The following is a 22,679-nucleotide window of genomic DNA, read 5'->3' as shown; positions in this document are numbered from 1 at the left end:
TACTTTACAAGCTTCAAACTATGTCCCTGATGCTCCCACTAGATCCACATGGGTAGAATACAATGGGGTTCCTCACAGGAGCAGATTCAACTGCAAAATTAGGGCTTATATCCATTCTGTTCACAATACCAGTGATGGGTAAGTCCTTAGGCAGTTAAATTACTTCCCCCATTTTTATATGCAGATTACTGTAACTATCTGCTAAGTGTCTGAAGATAATAAAACTCTAAATGATTTTTGTTGTGGCTCCTGCACTGTGGAAGAATCTACCACAAAGAAAATATTTATTTGGCCTGTACCATGAACATAATTTTTGGTGAGGTTGTTATAGACTATAATATATATTAATGGCATGATCTTAGCCAATATTTAAAAAAAAAAATAGTAAAGGAATACTGTCCAAGAGATGTAGAAGGAGACCAGACTTTTATCTCAACTCAACAGAGAAGAAATTATCTTTGGGTAAGAACAATGAGGAGTCATTGTGGCACCTTAGAGACAAATTTATTTGGGCATAAGCTTTCGTGGGCTAAAATCCACTTCATCAGATTCATGGAGTGAAAAATACAGTAAGCAGTATAAATATTACAGCACATGAAAAGATGGGAGTTGCCTTACCAAGTGGGTGGGTGGGTGAGTGCTAATGAGTCTAATTCAATTAAGGTGGAAGTGGCCTATTCTCAACAGTTGACAAGAAGGGGTGAAGAGTCTCCCCTTTTGGCTTTCAATAAAGGCGTATAGCTAACTTTCCTGATCACTAGAAGACTGTTGCCTTATGGCAATAAAAAGTTAGTGTATACATCCCTTCCTTGTTTTGACTGAATATTGATTATGGGCTAATTCAGAGTCTTATTAATTCTTTTTAGAATTGGTGACAAAGTTCAAAAAGATTAACTCAATATATGGAAACGGTCTGAAAAAAAATCCAATATTACCAGTGGAATTTAATTCAAAGTGAATAAAGCAAAAAAATCACCTTAGAACAAGGTGAATTGATAATGGCATTACATGTTCTAACATGTTTTAAAAGTCTAGTGTAGACAAGGCACTATATACTTCAACATGATATAACTGCTCGTTTAAAATCTAGGCTCCCGAGTAGGCTTTAGCTTGACCTGTTTAGCACATATTAAAAGCAGAATGCCTTAACTGCATTAGATTTTTTAAAACTAGTTACTAGTATGTATTAGTTAACACATTCTATCATCATACCTTCTGTCTTAGTCTAGACAAGGCCTAAGAGGTCCTGGTGCCATCTCTGAGTAAAACAGATGCCCCAGATGAGGTTATTAGGGGTGGGATGACAAAAGAACAAAGGCTTAGGATTTACAGGCCTATGGGAGGGAATAGCCATTGTAGTATTGCAGCTTTATCACTGTGGGATAATGTTAGCATGTACTCTTCCTTCCATGTAGTCTTCCATACAAAACTCAATTATGCTGAGGAGTGAATTTCACCCTTTGTAAGTACGTATAGTTGACCAACAGTGACCTCTTTTTTGCTATTTAATACTTTTAGTTAAAGCAATAATCTGCAGGAACTCTATTCATTGTAAACAGATGCCGGTGTGTGTCATAACTATAAAGGAAAGGGTAACAGCCCTCCTGTACAGTACTATAAAATCCCTCCTGGCCAGAGACTCCAAAATCCTTTTACCTGTATAGGGTTAAGAAGCTCAGGTAACCTGGCTGACACCTGACCCAAAGGACCAATAAGGGGACAAGATACTTTCAAATCTTGGTGGGGGGAAGGCTTTTGTTTGTGCTCTTTGTTTTGGGGGTTGTTCGCTCTTGGGACTGAGAGGGACCAGACATCAATCCAGGTTCTCCAAATCTTTCTGAACAAGTCTCTCATATTTCAAACTTGTAAGTAAACAGCCAGGCAAGGCGTGTTAGTTTTTATCTTTGTTTTCTCAACTTGTAAATGTACCTTTTTACTAGAGTGTTTATCTCTGTTTGCTGTAACTTTGAACCTAAGGCTAGAGGGGATTCCTCTGGACTCTCTAAGTTTGATTACCCTGTAAAGTTATTTTCCATCCTGATTTTACAGAAATGATTTTTACCTTTTTCTTTAATTAAAAGCCTTCTTTTTAAGAACCTGATTGATTTTTCTTTGTTTTTAGATCCAAGGGGGTTGGATCTTGATCCACCAGGAGTTGGTGGGAGAAAGGAGGGGGATGGTTAATTTCTCCTTGTTTTAAGATCCAAGGGGTTTGGCTCTGTATTCACCAGGGAATTGGTGAAGAGTCTCTCAAGGCTAACCAGGGAAGGGAATTAGCACTTTGGGAGTGGTGGCAGCAGACCAGATCTAGGCTGGTAGTTAAGCTTAGAAGTTTTCATGCAGGCCCCCACATTTGTACCCTAAAGTTCAGAGTGGGGAAGCAGCCTTGACAGTGTGCATATCCATTCTTTTTCCATCTTAAGATATAACTTGTTCCTTAATTCCAAAGATTTGACTGTTCACAAGTTACGACACTATAAAGGCCACTGAAACTGATTTCATTTAAAGCATTGTAATACCAATTCTTCCAGCTTAATCAAATGTGTATAAACAATTTGGATAAGTATTAATCATACAGTTATTTATTTCAATAATGTAAATTTTTGATTTATAAATATTTTCAGTACCCACTGCATTAGCAAGAGGATGTCAGCTTAGTCATTTCCCCTGGTGGAATGAGAGGATTTGATAATCATTATTGTTCTAAAACTTTGTATTGGCTCTCCTCGGAAAGCAATAAATAAATAGATGTGACTCAGTATGTGACTGTGGATGGAAAATTGTTCTCTGCTTTCTGGTAAGTAGTAATGACAGCCCACCAGAAAATTATTTACAGATTCTAAAGCAGATCACAAAGAACTTTGACTCACTTTTTTTTTTTTTTTTTTGTGAATGACAGCATTAAGAATGTAACCCCTCTTAACTCTGCTATACCCTGCTAGAATATAATTCACTCAGAACAAGAGGACAACATTGACAGCTTTCTCCAGGAACTTGTTTAACACCTACAAGTTTTTTTCTTCTTATCTCAGAGATTACATAGCACATTTAAGCAATATTCTGCATTAATCTAACCTCTGCCATTTGGACCACATTAACACACCAAGACAGGTTTATGTACCTCACACGTCAGACCCTATCAAGGAACTTGGTAGTGGCGGTTTGATAAGGACACCATACCCTACTGAACTTGTTCTAAAAACGACAGCAGCAAAACACTCATCTACTCTCACTTTTTAATGACCTTGTTGTCCCCTTATTTAGTTGTGTTACTAACTGCTTTACTGTATGTATGTGTAACTTAGAAATTTATACGACCAAAAATGCCATATTCCCTGGAATTTCAGATATATTTTTCTTTTATACACACTTCCATGATGTGCTAGAGAAATCAGCGTGATGTACAGTTAGTTAAATTTGCAGCTTCCGCTGGTAGCTTTAAGGTCACTACATGCTAGATGTAAAGTCTTTAAAAACAAGAGTCTGAGATTAGTTTTGCAATTTCTGTATCTCAATATTGAGATAAATAAATAAACCTTCAATACTGATAAATCTGTAGAGAAGATGAAATTAGAGGATGGGTACTTTGTAATAACTACTTTTCATTCTGGGAGTCTAAGCTTCTTATAAACATGTGATTTAAATTATTGTTTTTTTCCCCCATATTAATTGCTCTTTAAATTTGGATTCTAAAATGTTCTCAAGCTTGTGAAATAACATTTCCAAACTTGTAGATTATCATGTCTTTCCAAGTCATTTTTTGGATATGTTTCTCAAGATGAAGAAAATTTAACCACACCCTCAAATTAAATTTTGATTGAGTTTCAAGAGAGCTGGGAACATTGTACACTTTGTGCTGGAAGTCTGGAATTTTTAAATCTATCTTCTGAACTTTGTGATACAATGAAGAACCCAATTGCTTAACTAAACAAAAAAATCAATCATCTGTAAATGGATTTAATCTTACCATTAAAAAAATTAAATCTTAAAAAGCCTGTATAGCTGGTGGGAATAATTTTTTTTTCATTCCTTAACATTTTCATTTTGGCAAATATCTTTTCTTCACTGTCTTGAAAACATACCTTCTAATTACACTATTCTCAATATTTAATTGCTATACATTGATTAAAATAATGACCAAAACTATTATATATTTATTAAAATTTCAAAAGTGTTTAAAGAGAGCTTGGATTATGTACTGAGAGCACTTGCTTATTTTACTGCACAATTCATAAAACAAATAAGATAGCTGTATTTCAAAATCAGACAACAGGTTCTTGAGAGATTCCTTTTCACACTTGTAAAGTGATATTTTTAGGAACCACAGCTATTAAAGGGACGATACTTTATTACACTTTCCAAGCCAGCTCTGGATAGTTTTACATTCATTTCATCTCCTTTCTTTTTTCTCCCGCATTATCCTTTTGCTTTGTTCTCTTCTCCTCTTATTTACAGGATTCCGAGGATCATAGATTTCAAAAGTGTCTTCATCCTGCATGTTTGCATCTTTCACTTTTCTGCTTCTGTCCTCAAACTGAAGTACATGTGACAACCTAAAAAAAAACAAAAATAAATCATAATTCAAACTCACTGAGTGAAAGAAGTGACATTAGAAATTGTAATTACAATATCCCTGGCAAAATGTACTGTTGTGAGATGGTCATCAAATGCAAAAATGAATTTACTACTACTTCATATCACAGGGTAACTACTTCTATTTTCAAGTTTAAATGTTCTCATATCAATGTTGTCTGATGGGCTTTTATTTCTAGTATCGAGTCCTTTTGTCTTGTTTCTATTTGATGCACCTTCCCAGATGAGTTAAATATAATCTTTCCAGAAACTGGGAGTGTTTTTCAAGTTTTCCTATTAGTCACTATGGAGTTTCCTTTTAATACCTATGGTCAGCATGATTGTAGGCCTATTTCTATTTTTGCACTGAAAACTCCTACAGTAAGTTCAGGGAATGCATTCTACGGGATCACAACCTTTAAGATTAAACAGGGAATGCGACAATCCTCCAGTTCCACTTTAAACTGAACATGCTTCCTCATTCATAAATAGGCTTGGAAGGCTCAGATTTTTATTGGTAAATGTTGGTAAACCCAGATTTCACCATACAGACAAACCCATGACAAAATGTTTCCATTGATAATCAAAATTTACAATAGACAAAGTCAGAAAAATGCTGCTTGAGAATTTAGGATTTGATTTAAGAATATTTACTCTGTATTATGATGTGATTTTGACAGTTTGTGTTTTAATGCTTATAAAGCTTTAACTTTTTGCATTTCAAATTCTACAGTCATTAAATAAATATTGTCTGACTCCCTTTATTTCTCACGACCATGAAAACTTAAATGGATAAAACTGAAAAAATGCATACATAAAATGGATATTATCTATCAAAATCAAAACATAAAAATTGAATTCTGCCAAGCCTTTTCTTAGATTAAACTCTAATGCTGCTCTTCAAGCCAACTTTTTCTTTCTACTGTTGATTTGAAATCTTGACCATACTAGTAGTTCTCCATTTAATAAAATTCCCAGTGGTCTGAAAATATCAACATGTTCTGGAGTCATAGATATCTTGTTGGCATACTCAGTGGCAGGAAAGCCTAAAGTTGATCAACTCTGGCCTTATTAGTAGGTGTCACTGAAGTGGGAATTAGTATGGAAGATGTCAGAAAACATGAAATTTTAGGCTAGCCAAAATAAAATCTTTAAGGGAATAAAATTCAGTTGTTCTACTCTACTGAAAAAAGACAAAACAAACCATGCATACGTACGACAAATTTATCAGTTGTAAAACAATGATTTGTACTGACATGTCAGATACTTTTCCACCTTGCAACATGCTGAACTGGATGCGATTTAACTTTATATACTTAAGCGTGGCTATTGATTGTAACATTTTAAATGAAAAAACCTCCACTCCATTAATTTCTACTTCTGCCCACTCAGAAGAGAGATTTGCTATGTAAAACTGCTATTTTAGAATCGGTTCAAAAGACAACTTTAAAATTTGAAAGTTCCATTCAAAAGGTGACAGTGTCATTTGCATTCAATGTATAAGAATGAATATAATAGTGGAGTACACTTAAATCTGATATATAAATGTTGTGTTGCGTTTCCTATCTATGGATCCAGTTCTGCAACCACTATTAGTTCACACTTCTGTGAGTAGTCTCATTTAAGTTTTTGGGCACTACTGGCAGTAGCAAGAACTACACTTAAAAGTAATGGCTTCTCTGCATGGGCACTTTAGTCCATACTAACTTGTGTTAGTGAGGATTGAAAAAGCCTGTGTACATGTGATGCAAACCTTTAAAGCACACCCTCTCCCTAGTTGGTGAAAGTTCTGGAGCCCTGTTATCTAAGTGTACTAAATTTGACACGAATTAAGTTAGTGCAGATTATTGCTCATGTAGACAATGCTGCTGCAGACAACTTTGATAGTCCTCCAGCAGCTTTACAATAGTCCTCAAGCAGCTGCTTGCAGCTGTAGTCAGGACCTTGATAATCTAGCTATCTGGGTAGAAATGGGGATGCAGGCAGCTTTTGTGGTCAACCACTACAATAAGAAACTGTTAGAGGAAATCTTAAAACAGATGGTTGAAAAGGGTCACTACCGAGACGCCTCTCAGTGCTGTATAAAAACCAAACAGTTAAGACAAACATACAAAGACAGCAAGGATGACAGAAGAAGATCCATCGTTGGCCATTTGACCTGTCCATTTTTTAAAGATGTGGAAAGGCATTTTTAGCTCACATGACGGCCTTGCAGAGACTCAATGCAAGAGCACAAGTCGGAGGAGGATGACAATGAGGAGGACAAAGAAGATATCTCCCTGAACAGCCAGGATCTTTTCAGAACTTGGGACCCAGAAAGTGGCCATACAGGAAGCCAGCCCAATTCCCAGTTTTGGACACAAGAAGAAGAACCTACAGAGCCTATCAAGGGGACCTCGGCATGTAAGTAATTGTCCATCTTGTTGTTATGTTATACTGCTCTGCTAATTGCTTTTCCAAGTGCCCCATGGCTACTGCCATTTTGTGCGGATGTGACCTGGGGGCCTTTCGGAGTTTTTGGCCCAATCACCCAGCCATACTCCCTCTTCCAAACCTGTCCCCCTTCATTCTGTCCTCCCAACATATTTACGAAATGGCAACTGGGCCTGCAAGGCAATCTGTCACATCCTGAGGCCCCAATCGTCAGCTCTTTTCAAACCCATGCCATGCCACGAAATGGGGGCACTTATCCATCTACTAATTCCCTTCTCTCTCCCGCCCAGTGATCACAGCCCTACCCCAGCCTCTGGATAACACAGGGTATTGGGAACACCAGCAGATGTTCCCATCTGTAGCCCTGCTCCTGTGCTCCCATGGTCATTCCCCGTCCCCGCACAAGCACAGGGCAGTGATAGCACCATCATGTGGAAGCTCAGCATATTCAAGCTATTCAATCCATTTGGCAATGTTGAGCCCTAACACTCAATCTCAGAAGGACAAGCAGCAGCAAAGGCAAGATGTTCACTCATCTGTGAATAGGAACTGCCCCCATCCACCACACTATATTTGAATTTTGAACTTTTTCAATTTAAATCTGTTTGTTTACAATTGTTAGCAAAATGTGTAATGTATTTCATCCTTGGCGGTTACGTACTAGCATATATTGAGCAATAAAAAAACCCTGAAAATTACAAAGAATCTGCAATCCTAGCATGGTACACACAATAAGTACAAATTTTCATAGGTAATACAAAGAACAACAACATAGACTCAAGATAGAGAGTGCGACAACATGCCACTTTTACCACCCAAAAAAGCAACTCCAGTGCTCACAATTCAACACCCTGCCCCACCATCCCTCAAACAACTGCACATCTTCAGGCACCAAACTCCAAGTAAGAACAAAAAGCATTTCTGACAGCATTAACCTGGTGGTTTACACTTTTCAGTGGATGCCTTAATGGTTGCCCATGGTGTTCAGCAAATCTCTGTACCTCCACCTCCCATTCATTGTTAAGACTTTCTCCCTTTCACAAATATTGTGCAAAATACAACCCACAGCTATTCTCCTAGGCAAGTTTTGTTCTGCAGCTTCTAACCCAGTCATAAAGACAGCACCATATAGCTTTGTGACTGCCCAACACACTGTCATTCTGCAACTATTGAGGCGATAGTTAAACTGTTCCTTTTCTTCTCTCCACTGGCCTGTGAGCAGCTTCATAAGCTAGAAAAGCAGATAATATGCCAAGGTCTCTCACAAAGACTGGAGCAATCTCTATACCATTATTATTCATAGTGATCCTCGGGGCAAACTTTCCACTATTCATTAAAGGTAACCTGATGTGAGTTCGGAAAGATCCTAGCTTTGTGGACCTTTCCAAAACACCCAGCATTTATGTGGCAGTTGACCAGGCCTTGGAGAAATAGTCTTTTCTGTTTATAACCTCCAAGGTCTGATGCGGCAGGGAAAAGATAAGCACTCATCAATTGCTCCAATACAGTTTGGGAACCCCACATGTGCAAAACCATCAATAATCTCTTGAGCACCAAGCTGTATAACCTGGTTTAACAATACCTTCTGCACAGCAGTACACACCTTCACGACAATGTCCCCATCAATCAATCTCCCCACGCTGAATGGTTGGCAATGGACCAGTTAACAGTCAGGAGTGGCTGTCTTCCATATGGCAATGGTGACATCTTCCAGATGGCAATGGCAACATCTTCTCAACCAGTATGGGATGCCACATGTTGGCATGCTACTACTGCAGCCCCAGGGCCAATTCAGCACAGATCTCCAAAAAGCTGCCTTCACCACCCTGAAATTCTGTCGCCACTGCTGGTCATCCCAGGTTTGAAGAAAGATTCTCTGCCACCAATAAATACTGGTTTCCCGGGCCTAGAAATGGCGCTGCACTGTGTGAAGCTGCTCCAGGAAAAGCTTGTATAGTAGCAGTTCCTCATTGGTGTCCCCCCTCCTCCATCCCCTGCTGCTTCTGGAGGAGCCACTGTTGAAGCCACATCATCTGCTTGATGGTATGGCAGCTGAAGTCCAAAACTAAAGCCACCCAATGCCAACTGCTTATATAAAGCACAAACAGCCTTTGCCTATTTGCAGCTGCCAGCATAGCATATCTGCAGAGCATTCTTTCATCCATGCTTGCCAACAGGAATCTCAACTCAGTGCAAACTAAGTTCCCATATAGACAAGAGCTAAGTGTTTACAGGATTGTGTAATAAGGCTGTCCATGTTTTTGGTAATTTGTATTCATTAGCATGTGTTTGGGAAAGACATGAAATCTTTAAAAAATCAGCATCAGTATGAAAGTTTAATCACAGGAGGAAATATTGTCTTATCATGCTTATATAACATACTAAAACCTGAATGAAAGAAGCCATTTTCCACAAAAGCTTGAAGCACAAACCTGAACATGTAACACTTTTTATGGATAACTTCTCTATAATTACAGACCCTTCTTTGGATGCATAGAATGGAACATATATTGAGGAGATATATATACACATACAGAGAGCATGAAAAGGTGGGAGTTGTCTTACCAACTCTGAGAGGCCAATTAAGAGAAAAAAACTTTTGAAGTGATAATCAAGATAGCCCAGTACAGACAGTTCGATAAGAAGTGTGAGAATACTTACATGGGGAGATAGATTCAATGTTTGTAATGGCTCAGCCATTCCCAGTCCTTATTCAAACCGGAGTTGATTGTTTCTAGTTTGCATATCAATTCTAGCTCAGCAGTTTCTCGTTGGAGTCTGTTTTTGAAGCTTTTCTGTCGCAAAATTGCCACCCGCAGGTCTGTCATTGAATGACCAGACAGGTTAAAGTGTTCTCCTACTGGTTTTTGAGTGAACACAACACCATTTACAGCCTCAGAAACAACTCTGACATCATAATCAAAAAGGCTGACAAAGGAGGTGCTGTCGTCATCATGAATAAATTGGAATATGACCAAGAGGCTGCTAGACAGCTCTCTAACACCACATTCTACAGGCCATTATCCTCTGATCCCACTGAGGATTACCTAAAGAAATTACACCATCTGCTAAAAAAACTCCCTGACAAAGCACCGGAACAAATCTGTACAGACACATGCCTAGAACCCCGACCAGGGGTATTCTATTTGCTAACCAAGATCCATAAACCTGGAAATCCTGGACACCCCATCATCTTAGGCATTGGCACCCTAACATCAGGATTGTCTGGCTATGTGGACTCTCTCCTCAGGCCCTATGCTACCAGCACTCCCAGCTATCTTTGAGACACCACTGACTTCCTGAGGAAACTACAATCCATCGGTGATCTTCCAGAAAACACCATCCTGGCCACTATGGATGTAGAAGCCCTCTACACCAATATTCCACACAAAGATGGACTACAAGCTATCAGGAACAATATCCCCAATAATGTCACAGCTAACCTGGTGGCTGAACTTTGTGACTTTGTCCTCACCCACAACTATTTCACATTTGGGGACAATATACACCTTCAAGTCAGCGGCACTGCTATGGGTACCCGCATGGCCCCAGTATGCCAACGTTTTCATGGCTGACTTAGAACAACGCTTCCTTAGCTCTCATCCCCTAATGCTCCTACTCTACTTGCGCTACATTGATGACATCTTCATCATCTGGACCCATGGAAAAGAAGCCCTTGAGGAATTCCACCATGATTTCAATAATTTCCATCCCACCATGAACCTCAGCCTAGATCAATCCACACAAGCGGTCCATTTCCTGGACACTACTGTGCTAATAAGCGATGGTCACATAAATACCACCCTATACCAGAAACCTACTGCCTCCAGCTTCCATTCAGGACACACCACACAATCCATTGTCTACAGCCAAGCTCTAAGATACAACCGCATTTGCTCCAATCCCTCAGAGACAAGCACCTACAAGATCGCTATCAAGCATTCTTAAAACTACAATACCCACCTACTGAAGTGAAAAAACAGATTGACAGAGCCAGACGAGTACCCAGAAGTCACCTCCTACAAGGCAGGCCCAACAAAGAAAATAACAGAACACCACTAGCTGTCACCTTCGGCCCCCAACTAAAACCTCTCCAGCACATCATCAAAGATCTACAACCTATCCTGAAAGATGATCCCTCACTCTCACAGATCTTGGGAGACAGACCTGTCCTCGCTTACAGACAACCCCGCAACCTGAAGCAAATACTCACCAGCAACCACACATCACTGAACAAAAACACTGACCCAGGAACCTATCCTTGCAACAAAGCCCGATGCCAACTCTGCCCACATATCTATTCAAGCGACATCATCATAGGACCTAATCACATCAGCCATGCCATCAGGGGCTCGTTCACCTGCACATCTACTAATGTGATATATGCCATCATGTGCCAGCAATGTCCCTCTGCCATGTACATTGGCCAAACCGGACAGTCTCTACGCAAAAGAATGAATGGACAAAAATCTGACATCAGGAATCATAACATTCAAAAAACAGTAGGAGAACACTTTAACCTGTCTGGTCATTCAATGATAGACCTGCAGGTGGCAATTGTGCAACAGAAAAGCTTCAAAAACAGACTCCAACGAGAAACTGCTGAGCTGGAATTGATATGCAAACTAGATACAATCAACTTAGGCTTGAATAGAGACTGGGAATGGCTGAGCCATTACAAACATTGAATCTATCTCCCCATGTAAGTATTCTCACACTTCTTATCAAACTGTCTGTACTGGGCTATCTTGATTATCATTTCAAAAGTTTTTTTCTCTTACCAACTCTGAGAGGCCAATTAAGTAAGACAACTCCCACCTTTTCATGCTCTCTGTATGTGTATATATATCTCCTCAATATATATTCCATTCTATGCATCCGAAGAAGTGGGCTGTAGCCCACGAAAGCTTATGCTCAAATAAATTTGTTAGTCTCTAAGGTGCCACAAGTACTCCTGTTCTTTTTAAAGGTGTTAACATAACTCAGTCACTGGCCAACATGGTTCGGGTTTAGTATAGAGATCGCAGTCTGCTTAGTAGTATGGCAAACACATAATTAAACATCATTTTTATTAAAATGACCTTTTATTAAGAACACCTTGACAGTCTCTTAGATGGTATTAAAGATTGTAATTGCTGTCTTTTTTGGGGAAAAGAGAAGTTAGTTGAGATGGGTTGTTGCTGTTAAAGTCTGATTCTGCTTCCTAGAAAATAAAACAAGACAAAGACACACAAAAGGGGAAAGAAAGAACAACAAAGATAGAAAATGCACCTTCTATATCTGTGACACTCTGTACCCCACAGCAGCACCCTGGAACCCCCATATTCACGACTGGCATATAATTATGATGTTTTATACAAAATATGCCTTGTGAGGTGTCATTTTAAAAGTTGATCTGTTGAACACTAGTGTCCTATTGGATTGTATGTACTATCATTGTATGTGAAGTTATGAAGTTTTGCTGTGCATGTGTGATACTGAAATATGTTGTGAGGTTGGGAACACCCACAACCAGTCTTTCAGGTACAACAATGGAGTAGCCAGACGTGCTGATGGCCCATTAAAGGCAAGCCACTGTCCCAAGAACTGTATACAATGGAGACTTGTCAGAGAGAGCGCGTATACAATGGAAACTGCTTTACCCATGTCATAGCAAAAGATCTTTCAAGCAAGCTGGGAGAAACTATGAAGTGGGGAAGTGACATCATGGCTTGGCCTCACTTCCCCCACAACTCAACACTTGGAAATATGTCTGGAGGACAAAGACTTTGAACTGGGGAGAGTGGTCCCAGCTTCTGTATTGAAGATCTCTGATCTGCTAGTTCCACCTATCAGGGTGAGACACTGCTCGATTCAAATCTTGTTTAGTTTATAACTCAGATTGTGAATTTACTTTTATTTCTTAGGTAACCAACTTTGATCTCTACGCTTACTACTTATAATCACTTAAAATCTATCTTTCTGTAGTTAATAAATCTGTTTTATATTTTATCTAAAACAGCGTTTTTGTTAAAGGACTTGGGAAATCTCAGCTCAGTTTACAAAGGCTAGTGTGTGTCTTCTCCACTTCAAGGGAGGGGCGGACTGGGTAATGAGCTTACATTGGTCAGGTTTCTGACTAGAGCAAGACAGTATAGTTCTGAGGGTGCAGGGCTGGGGAACTGGGGGGAATTGGCTCGAGTCTCTCTGTTGTTGGTTCATGAGTGGCTGAGAGAAGCATTCATGTAACTCAGTCCCTGCCTGTGGATATCTGTAACTACAGTACCTGCCAGAGGTTTGTAGCATCAGTGTGAGGGATACCCCAGGTTGGTAGGACAAGGGCTCAGTGGTCCCACAGTTCAGATTGCACCCTGGGAATCCCGTCACAGTGTCTGGTGTTTATTTTCACTTACAACCTCACTGGTGGAAAAACAGGCATGAGAGAGTCTTGTCAGCCATTCTGAGACCTGGTAAACTTGTACCTACATTGTTTAGGTTGCATTTAACTGCCTCTTTCTGGTCATAGGCTTACAGCAGTGTAGCAAAATATACCATCTTGGCCAGCTAAGCCAGAAAAAATAAGAGGGATAGGACAGAGAAGAAATAAGATGGGGAAGGGAAAGGACAAAAGGAAGGAGGAGGGAACACAGTCTCACTACTCCACTGGTGTTCAGGATTCAGTCGGAACTGGTAGAATTGGCGGAATCATCTGGATCCCGCTCTTTGGCCTGGTCTGGAGCTCTCAGGATCAGGACGAAGGTCCATCATCGCAGGAGATGGTGGTGGTGGCAGCCATGATAGTGAAGCTCACCCCAATGGCTAATTTTTCTCCCAAAGTCTCTTTCTTTAAAGACCACAAAAGGGAATAATGGGTGGAATAGCCTGTCCTCCCATCATTTTGTCCAGAATAGGTCTAATTTCTGACACACCAATTTTGGTTCATTGATTTCTGGTTCCATGTGTTTCTTGTTTCCCCAAGCATGATCTTAACACCGTCCTTGAGTTATATCTATACTCCTTTTTGTTTGGACCAATCCAGTCTGTCTTGCTTTTGCACCTTTTACCATCATTTGTTGTTATAGGTAGCTAAATTATGTCATCCTATGAACGTAGTACAGTTGAGCTCACAATTAGGGTAAAACTGGAGGTCCAATGATCACAACAGCACTCCCCTGGGAGGTGGGAGACCCAGGATCCAGTCTCCCTGCTCCAACAACTTTTTAAATTATTTATCCACAGGGGAACAACTTCAACAGGTGAGACAGAGAGCCCCCACATCAGAAATATCCCATAATCCACTGGTTAGAGCACTCACCTGAGAGCTGGTAGATCCTTATTAAAATCCCCTCTCCGCTCAAATGGAGCGGGGACTTGACCTGGGGATCACCATCTCCCAAGTGCGTATGCTAACCACTGGGCTGAAAGTTATGAAGAAGATCTTTCTCCTGCTGTTGCTGTTCTTTTGCTCCTTGCAACAGTAGAGGAGGTGCCTAACCCCAAGAGTTTGCAACTGAGAATCTCAACCAGAGGGAGGCACAGAACTCCCTGAAAGGTGTAGAGTTAGGGGCACAACCCTCACCTTGGCATCTCCCATTGGTTAATTTAGTCAAGGAGCCGCCTAGTGTACTGGCTTTTGTGAATGTCATTCAGAGGTGCCTTTCTTTCCGCATTCATTGTATAGAGAGCCCAGGTGCCTAGCTCACACGTTGTGAATTCCAGTGATTTGCTAAGTATCAGAAGGGGTAGCCATGTTAGTCTGGCTCTGTAAAAAGTGACAGAGAGTCCTGTGGCACCTTATAGACTAACAGACGTATTGGAACAGCACAAGCTTTCGTGGGTGAATACCCACTTCGTCAGACGCATGATGTCTGTTAGTCTATAAGGTGCCTTTGTCACTTTTTTGTGATTTGCTAGGCACCAAAAAATTAGGCATGGTGGTGCTTAGTATCTTTGCATCTAGCTTGAACCTAGCTCCACATTTGCATTGCCAAGCAATTGGCTAAGTATTCTGTTCAACAAATATGCAGGTGGTCTTAAGAAAATTTTACATAGATCAAAACCCTATATTTTTTTGTGAAACAGCTAGTTGCCCAGATAATTTGTCTACAGTCACTGTGCTAATGGCTCTACTTTTTCATCTCCCAGAGTTAGTACTTTAAAAACCCCACTCTGCAACTTATGCTTATCACCAGTAGCTGACAGTTCACTCTATGCTATTATGACACACAAGCCAACCGTTTGTTTTCTTCTGTATTTGAAAAGTGGAAGAAATCAGTGTCTTTGCAGAAGATTCTAGAAACAGATGAAGCAATTTACATTTTCAGCTCACAGCTGACTTCTAATAGAGAGCTTGCTGAAAACATGTGCCAAAATATTCAGACCAAGGAGCTAGATCAGGGGAAAACTATGGCCCGTGGGCCAGATCCAGCCCATCAAAACTTTGGACCAGGCCCACAGGATTGCCACCCCCGTGGTGCTGCGGGGCTAAGGTAGGCTCCCTGCCTGCTCTGGCCCTGCACCACTCCCAGAAGCATCCAGCACCACATCCCTGCAGCCCCTGGCGGAGGGGGGAAGGGGCAGAGGGCTCGGTGCGCTGCCCTTGCCTGCAGGCACCGCTCCCCTCCCCCCGCAGCTCCCATTGGCCGAGAACGGGGAACCGTGGCCAATGGGAGCTTCAGGGGAGGTACCTGCAGGCGAGGGCAGCACGGTGAGCCCTCTGACCCCCCCCTCCCCCGGGGCCACAGGGACGTGGTGCTGGCTGCTTCCGGGAGCGGCATGGGGTCAGGGCAGGCAGAAGCCTGCCTTAGCCCCACTGTGCTCCGCTGCCATCCCGGAGCTGCTCAACGTAAGCAGTGCTGGGCCTGAGCCCACAGCCCGCCTGCACTGCAACCCCCTGCCCTGAGCCCCCGCTGCACCCCACACTCCTCCTACACCCCAACCCCCTGCTGCACCCCTCCTGCACCCCAACCCCTTGCCATTAGCCCTTCCTGCACACCACACCCCCTCCCACACCCCAACCCACTGCCCCAGCCTTACATTCATGGCCCTGCATGCTATTTCCCCACCCAGATGTGGCCCTCGAGCCAAAAAGTTTGCCCACCCCTGAGCTAGATACACAAATGGGCTTATGTGCCCAAGTCCAACAACTAGGTGCCGCCGACATTCTCAACCCCCCCACTCAGCTGCCACTTAACCTTGCAGGTGCCTAAAGTCTCCTACCATCTAAGTCTCCATTGGTAGGCTAGTGTTCCAGTGAAGAACTCAGCTGCATATAGCGAAGGGAACAAGTTCTGCCATCTTTCATTTTGAGTGCCTTCAAAATTTGTGCACACCAATGTCTGCATGTCAAAATCAGGCCACTGTATATCTACTAAAGCTAAAAGCACAAATATGAATTTTACCTAAAAGTAGGTGCATATATAAAACAGAGACTGGCTAACAATGTGGCTGTTGCTTCCGCTATCAAGAGACACTGAGATAAGCAAGCCACAGCTTTTCACATTCTAATTAACAATAGTCCCTCTATGGACCTGAGAGTTAAACTCCCACTAGCAGACATATACACGCCTAGAACATGTACAGAAACTACAAATCCCTTCCACTTTTAGATCAAATAAGTTCATCACAGTGAATATTACAATAAATACCAAAGACATGAATATTGTAAATTACCATCACTATATTTTATATGGATTGTCAGTTCACTCCGTCAGTGAGGTAAAAGAGAAAACAGCTGGGGTTTATAATATTCTGATCACTGTTTGAATATACTTTTGGATATAACTACAAGAATTTCTAAATAATTTGTTAGATATAGCCTAACATGGAACTTAATTTTCTTCTATTGTTTATGTTCCTTCAGTCCACTGCTGACCACAAGCAAAATGCCACTTTTTTCAGAGTGATATTCAGATTCCTCTTTCTTTAAATTATGCCCTGCTTATAACATAAAACTTTCCTGAAAATACTGTGAAATCAGAGTATTCAGAAAGTACAAGCATGAATAACAGAGAAAATGTTGCAACATTTTCCTCCTGTCTCTCTCATGATATATAGCCAGGAGATAGAATTGTAGGCCATATGAACAGACAGACAAAACAGATGAGTGAGTCCACAGATCAAAGCAAAAGAGGTTTCTCTTCCTAGGAAAAAAAAAGTTAGCTGTTCTGGAAGAATGAACTCACTGGCACTCTTTTCACTTCCAGCAGAGTAATGGGTGGCATAAGAAGAGGAGAAACAGAAGAGACCAAAAAGAAAAATAAATTGAGGAAGAAAGGTAAAGAATGAAAAAGGAAAAGAATGAGTAACAAAAACAAAGAGAATAAAAGGAGGCTGACCAAAATGCAAATAATGGAAAATAAAAAGGAAGAAAAGGGTAAAAGAATGAAAATTGGAAACAAGCAAAGAATTCAAATCAAGGAAAGAAAATGAGAGAAAACACAGGACTGAGACACAAAAACAAACAAACAAAATAAAAACCAGAATGGCAAAAGAAATGTGAAAAACCAGGTTTTAAAAGAGGAAATGTTACAGAAACGTAAAACAAAACTAAGCCTGCAGCCCCTCTCCTCTGAGCTGATGTACCACAGCTAAGAACAAGGTTCTCAGAACTGCTCTGGCTGCCAGCATACACCAGTGCTCCCACCATTGCTAGTACCAGTGGAGCTGATCTGGTGTTACAGCAAGTGAGAGAACTGTACAAAAATCTGAGTGTAGGCACAGCCCTGGTTTACTGGGACAGGCAATAAATGTGCCCTGTTCCCAGAGTCTGCCTTAGGGAAAACGGTGCCCTGGGAGAACTTTCTTTGGCGCCCTTTATGTCCTGTTTCCCCAGCAGTGGGCGGCCGCTCAGCAGGTGGAGCAGCAGCAGGTGGAGTGATGGTGATGTTGCAGGTGTCATGCTGCTAGGAGGGTGGAGAGGGTAGGCACATGAGTGCCTGGCTCCTGCCCCAGAGCCCCTTTTATCCCCTCCCACTGCCTCCCAGGTGAGCATAGCCCTTCTGCAGCCTCTTGACCTCGGTGGTCACCCATGTTGGCCACCCATAAGACTAGCCCTACCTGTTCCTAAGGCAGCCTGCATCCACCACTATTGCTCCTTGCAATAGAAGACTCTAGAGGAGTTCCATCACCATTTCCCATCTGTCATATCTTAACATTATCTAGGTATCCATTTGGCTTTGGATGCTATACCCTGTGTGTGCGCGCACACACACACACACACACACACCACAAACTCCTACTTCCAAAATAATTAAACTATTTTCCTGAAAGCTCGTGGAGAGAGGGAGGGAGAGCGCGCGCAAGCGTGTTAATCTCTGTTCTTAAATGCTTGGGAGGTGCTTAGATACTAGAGTACTGGGGGTGGGGTGGGGTACACAAGTACTAGGTACACATAAGTACCTAGACCAATAGACACCAAATCTGAACCTTACCTGAACACATCTGCTTGAGTGTGGTCTCATTTGTTTATGTGAGCCACTTGGTGTTGTAAAAACCATGTCCCCATGCAGCATTTCGCCAGGACTCGCTACTTTCTGTCCATCCATCCATCCACCCACAGTATCAAGCTATGAAAGTCCTTACCCTAGTAGCACCCATTCCGTTGCCACAGAAGCAATATGGTCTCTCCCTATATCATGTTTCCATACATCATGGACATATTTTACCAATCACCATCTTATCATTTCCATAAGTTTTGCAGTTCACTGACACTAATTATCTATTGTCACATAATTCAATTGGTGACTTAACTGTCTACTGCCAACTGATTTTACTTTATCTGTCTTGTTACACTGTCCTTAGTTTCACCTCTGCCCATTCCTGTGTTCCTCTTCCCCACTATCAGATTACCTCTGCTCTCCTCCAAGTTCTTGGCTGTCACAGAACCTTCCAGCTCCCTTGCTTCAGTTTCACTAAATTGACAACTTCATTAAAAAGAATGAATTAAGGCTCTTTTGCTCACAGACAGCAGAATACTAATTTTCAGTCACTACATAAAGATGTTAAAAATATTAATCATGGTGAGTACCACATGTCCTGGAATGGTTAGAAAAACATTTCCAACATCTGTTGAATTGTATGCTTTTCTAATCATCCAGACTACTGAATTAATGCTGAGGCAGAATGAAAACTGAAGATAATACTGAGAAAATCATCACACAATATATTGATAAGGAATTTTAAACCAAAATCATTGTGGTTTTAGTCCTCTATATAAAATGATTAACTTGTAGAACTGGCTTTATTATTCCATATCCCAAGACAATATTGAATAGTTTTTACCTCTTTTAAAGAAACATAGCTCATTAACAAATTAGCCTTAATTTAGTAGATGGAACTAGCATATATTTTTTCGGATTTTAGACTGACCTCAGAGGATCATTATAATACTGACTCACAGAAATCACCTTAAATTGTCATTACAATTTCAGTCTAGACAAAGGTGCAATTTAAACACTGTTGGTGGGCTACATTACTTCTGAAAGACCTGAAAAGCTGAGAGCATATTAAAAAAAGCAAACTGGGTGTATTTACTTAATAAAAAGGCAATAGACTTTGAGTACAAAAACAGTGAAAAATAATCAGTCGAACTAAAATAAAGGATGTACAGTGTCTAAAGTCCAAACAAGAAGAACAATTACTGAATAGAAAATAATTCAAAACTAAAAATCTTGGGCTATTATTAAGGTTCATGCACAGAGCAAAAATTACCCAAATTTTACGTAAGGAAAACTGAAAATTTAATTAATAAACTTATATCTGTATTAAAGTCAGATCGTAGATGTCTCATAGCATTGACTAGCACATTGGAAGGGAATACTGTATATAACAACCACTGGCGAAAGGTCAGATCAACTTACTTTCCTCAGAATATTTAGCATATAACCCCAGAAGAATGACTAAATATATCCATTTGGATCAGTTAATCAACAACTCTTGTTACTACTTCCTTTAGAGGCAGAAAAGACTTTGGTCTAGGCTGAATGAACATTTTTCTTTGAAGTGTTGAACAGATGATATCACCTAGGCTTGCTTGTTGAAGAAGTTCATTTTACTACAAGTAGTTCACTTTCCAGGTGACTCCACTGCCAGAACGTATGCTGGAGGAAACAACATTATCACACCAGCAATTTGTGGGTCCTCTAAAATATAAAGGAAGGACCCTGAAAAAAATGTTTTTTGTGTTTTCTCCTGGCCTGAGCCTGCAGCATAAGATATACATATCTTTCTGGACAAGTACTTTTTCAGGGATTCTTAACATAATATTCAGCTCAGATATTTTCATCAAATTACATGAATTCTCAGTTTTCACCACAAAAGTATTTATTGCAAAATTAAAATTGAGAATTTGGAACATTATGTAATCTCCAGGTTAAAACTGCAAATAGTCTATTGTTTGCAAAGAACAAGGTTGATGAGGGGGAAAAAAAGGATTTTCTTTATAAGGACTAATGCACCAGAGGCTTGTTGCCTCATTTTTGATTTTTTTTTTAAATGTTACTCAACATGGTCATTAAGGACTATTTTTCTCTTAAAATAAGTTCAAGTTGCGAGTAACTGCATTTATCCATAGGAAGCCCATTAGGTCCAAAAGACGTGACATGATGCTAGTGAGAAAATGTGACTATTTTGGTTTTGTAATGACCTCAGAATCACCCACATGTAAAAACAACAGCGATTTAGGCTCTCTCTACAGCATGGAGACTACAGCTCCTAACCCAAAAGGGAGTTGCATGGGCGTCACTAGATTATTTTAGGGGGGTTGTAGTATCGACATTCTTACTTCTGCGCTGCTGCCTTCAGAGCTGGGTGGCTGGAGAATGGTGGCTGCTTGCCGAGGACCCAGCTTTGCAGGCAGCAGCACAAAAGTAAGGGCAATACCATACCATACTTCAGAGCTGGGCTCCCAGCCAACAGGTGCTGCTTTCCAGCTGCCCAGCTCTGAAGGCAGTGCTGCTGCCGGTAGCAGTACCGCAACTCCTTTTTGAGTCAGGACCCCATCAATTACAACACCATGAAATTTCAAATTTAAATAGCTGAAATCATGAAATACAAGATTTTTAAAATCCTATGACTGTGAAATTGACCAAAATGGATCGTGAATTTGGCAGGGCCCTACTTATCAGTAATAATCCACACATACGACATATTTACTGCATTTCCCTATCCTCCTTCACAAAGTATGTTAAGTAGTTTGATGAAAGAAGAGGGGTGCTTTAAACAGAGAGCACATGCTTGTAGAACAGATCAGAATGGAATACTCTAATGTAAATTCCAGATTTTGTCCCAGACAGTGTACAAATGTAGAGAAAATTTACAGCGTTTACTATAAGAACATGTCATTCCGGAACAAACCAGTGATGCATCTAGTCTAATATCCTGTCTCCAGCAATAGCCTGTACAGTACCTGATACTTCAGAAGGCAGCAAATCCCCTCCCCAAATGAACCAAGCCAACTGTGCAACACTATATCATGTGGGCCACAGGATGGGGAAGAGGGTAGGGTTTCCTTGGAACAAAATCACATTCCAATTAAACTGCACTCTGTTCTAGTTTTCATAACTTAAAATTCAAAATTTTATTTAGCAGACCCTCACCCCTCAAAAATTCTGTATATAGCTAAATGCATGTTGCCTACATATGTTACAAAGCCAGATAACGTTGTGAGTGTAGGTAGGCAAAAATGGTATACAATACCTCGGACGCTTAAATTGGGCTGTTAGACACTGAAAATATATTATTTCTTCGTCTTTCACTAGCTTAGCAATAAATAAACCATAAGATTTTGAGGCAGTAAATGCAATGCTAGACATCCCTAGAGTAAAGCGTGGATCATCTCTGAATGTGTTAAGTGAACAAGGAGCCAAATCCAAGCCCAGATGCCTGGCCCAAATAAACTTAGACATGGAGAAATAAAAACTGTATTTCTCTGGCATGGACAACTGCTAGAAACATTAGCAATAAGTAGTATAACTTTGGCAGAAGGACCATTTTGATCAAATACAATCTTCCACACATTCAACAGTGGGAGAACAATTAAATGATGGAGGTTTTGATCATATGCTGGCAGTGTGGGGCTGGGGTGGGGCAAGGATGAGGAAAAAAAGGGATTTACTGCCTTTTTTTTTTTTTTACCAGCTTAGTGGCAATAAAAAGAACCAAATAAACATTTATTTTTTGCCAAACAGAGTAGAAACCCCCCTCTTTCCAATGTGTTTTTAATACAGATCTCTGGTATTAATTTATTCTTTAAAGGGGCCTGTAGCAATCAAAGAAATATTTTGATAATTCCTTTTTTAAAGGTAGCTTGGTAAATCAATAGCCTTAGCAAGAGAGATCCAGTATGGGGCCTGATTTTCCAGTCTAGCCAAGGTACGTTGGCTTCAGTCTGAAAAGGAGGGGGAACAAACGCGACTCTAATCCATCTTTGTGTTCATGAACTGGAGCAGCATTTTCTCTTTCATTCCCCAGGCTAGAGTAGGCATGACAAAGCAGCCTGACTCTTGGTTTTCAGGAACTGACTGCTGTGAGCACACTTACCAAACTGAGCCCCAAAAGCAACATAAGGCAAGGGAACATCTAGTTTGTGAATCCCACTAGGGCTTTGGTGTGAGTTAGGTACTGAGTTGCTGGGTCCTGTCCAGCTCTAATTAGGACACAGAATGCCAGGAGACCTAGCAATTTGAAGGTTTGGT

The 22,679-nt window shown here is 40.7% G+C and overlaps 1 protein-coding gene across 1 annotated transcript in view; it reads right to left on the bottom strand.

Moving 5' to 3' along the window:
* Positions 1-2,870: 2,870 nt before the first annotated feature.
* The window catches only part of CWC27 (CWC27 spliceosome associated cyclophilin), a 206,432-nt gene continuing 186,623 nt past the window's right edge, over positions 2,871-22,679 (bottom strand). Inside the window, exon 14 of the mRNA XM_034773080.1 lies at positions 2,871-4,553. Coding sequence (XP_034628971.1) covers positions 4,391-4,553 — 163 coding nt within the window. The 3' untranslated portion in view covers positions 2,871-4,390. The remainder of the gene's footprint in view (positions 4,554-22,679) is intronic.

This window comes from Trachemys scripta, chromosome 6 (genome assembly GCF_013100865.1).
Source record: "Trachemys scripta elegans isolate TJP31775 chromosome 6, CAS_Tse_1.0, whole genome shotgun sequence".
NCBI lineage: Eukaryota > Metazoa > Chordata > Testudines > Emydidae > Trachemys > Trachemys scripta.
Note: the sequence above shows the minus strand (reverse complement) of the source record. Positions and strands in the feature narration are given on the sequence as shown.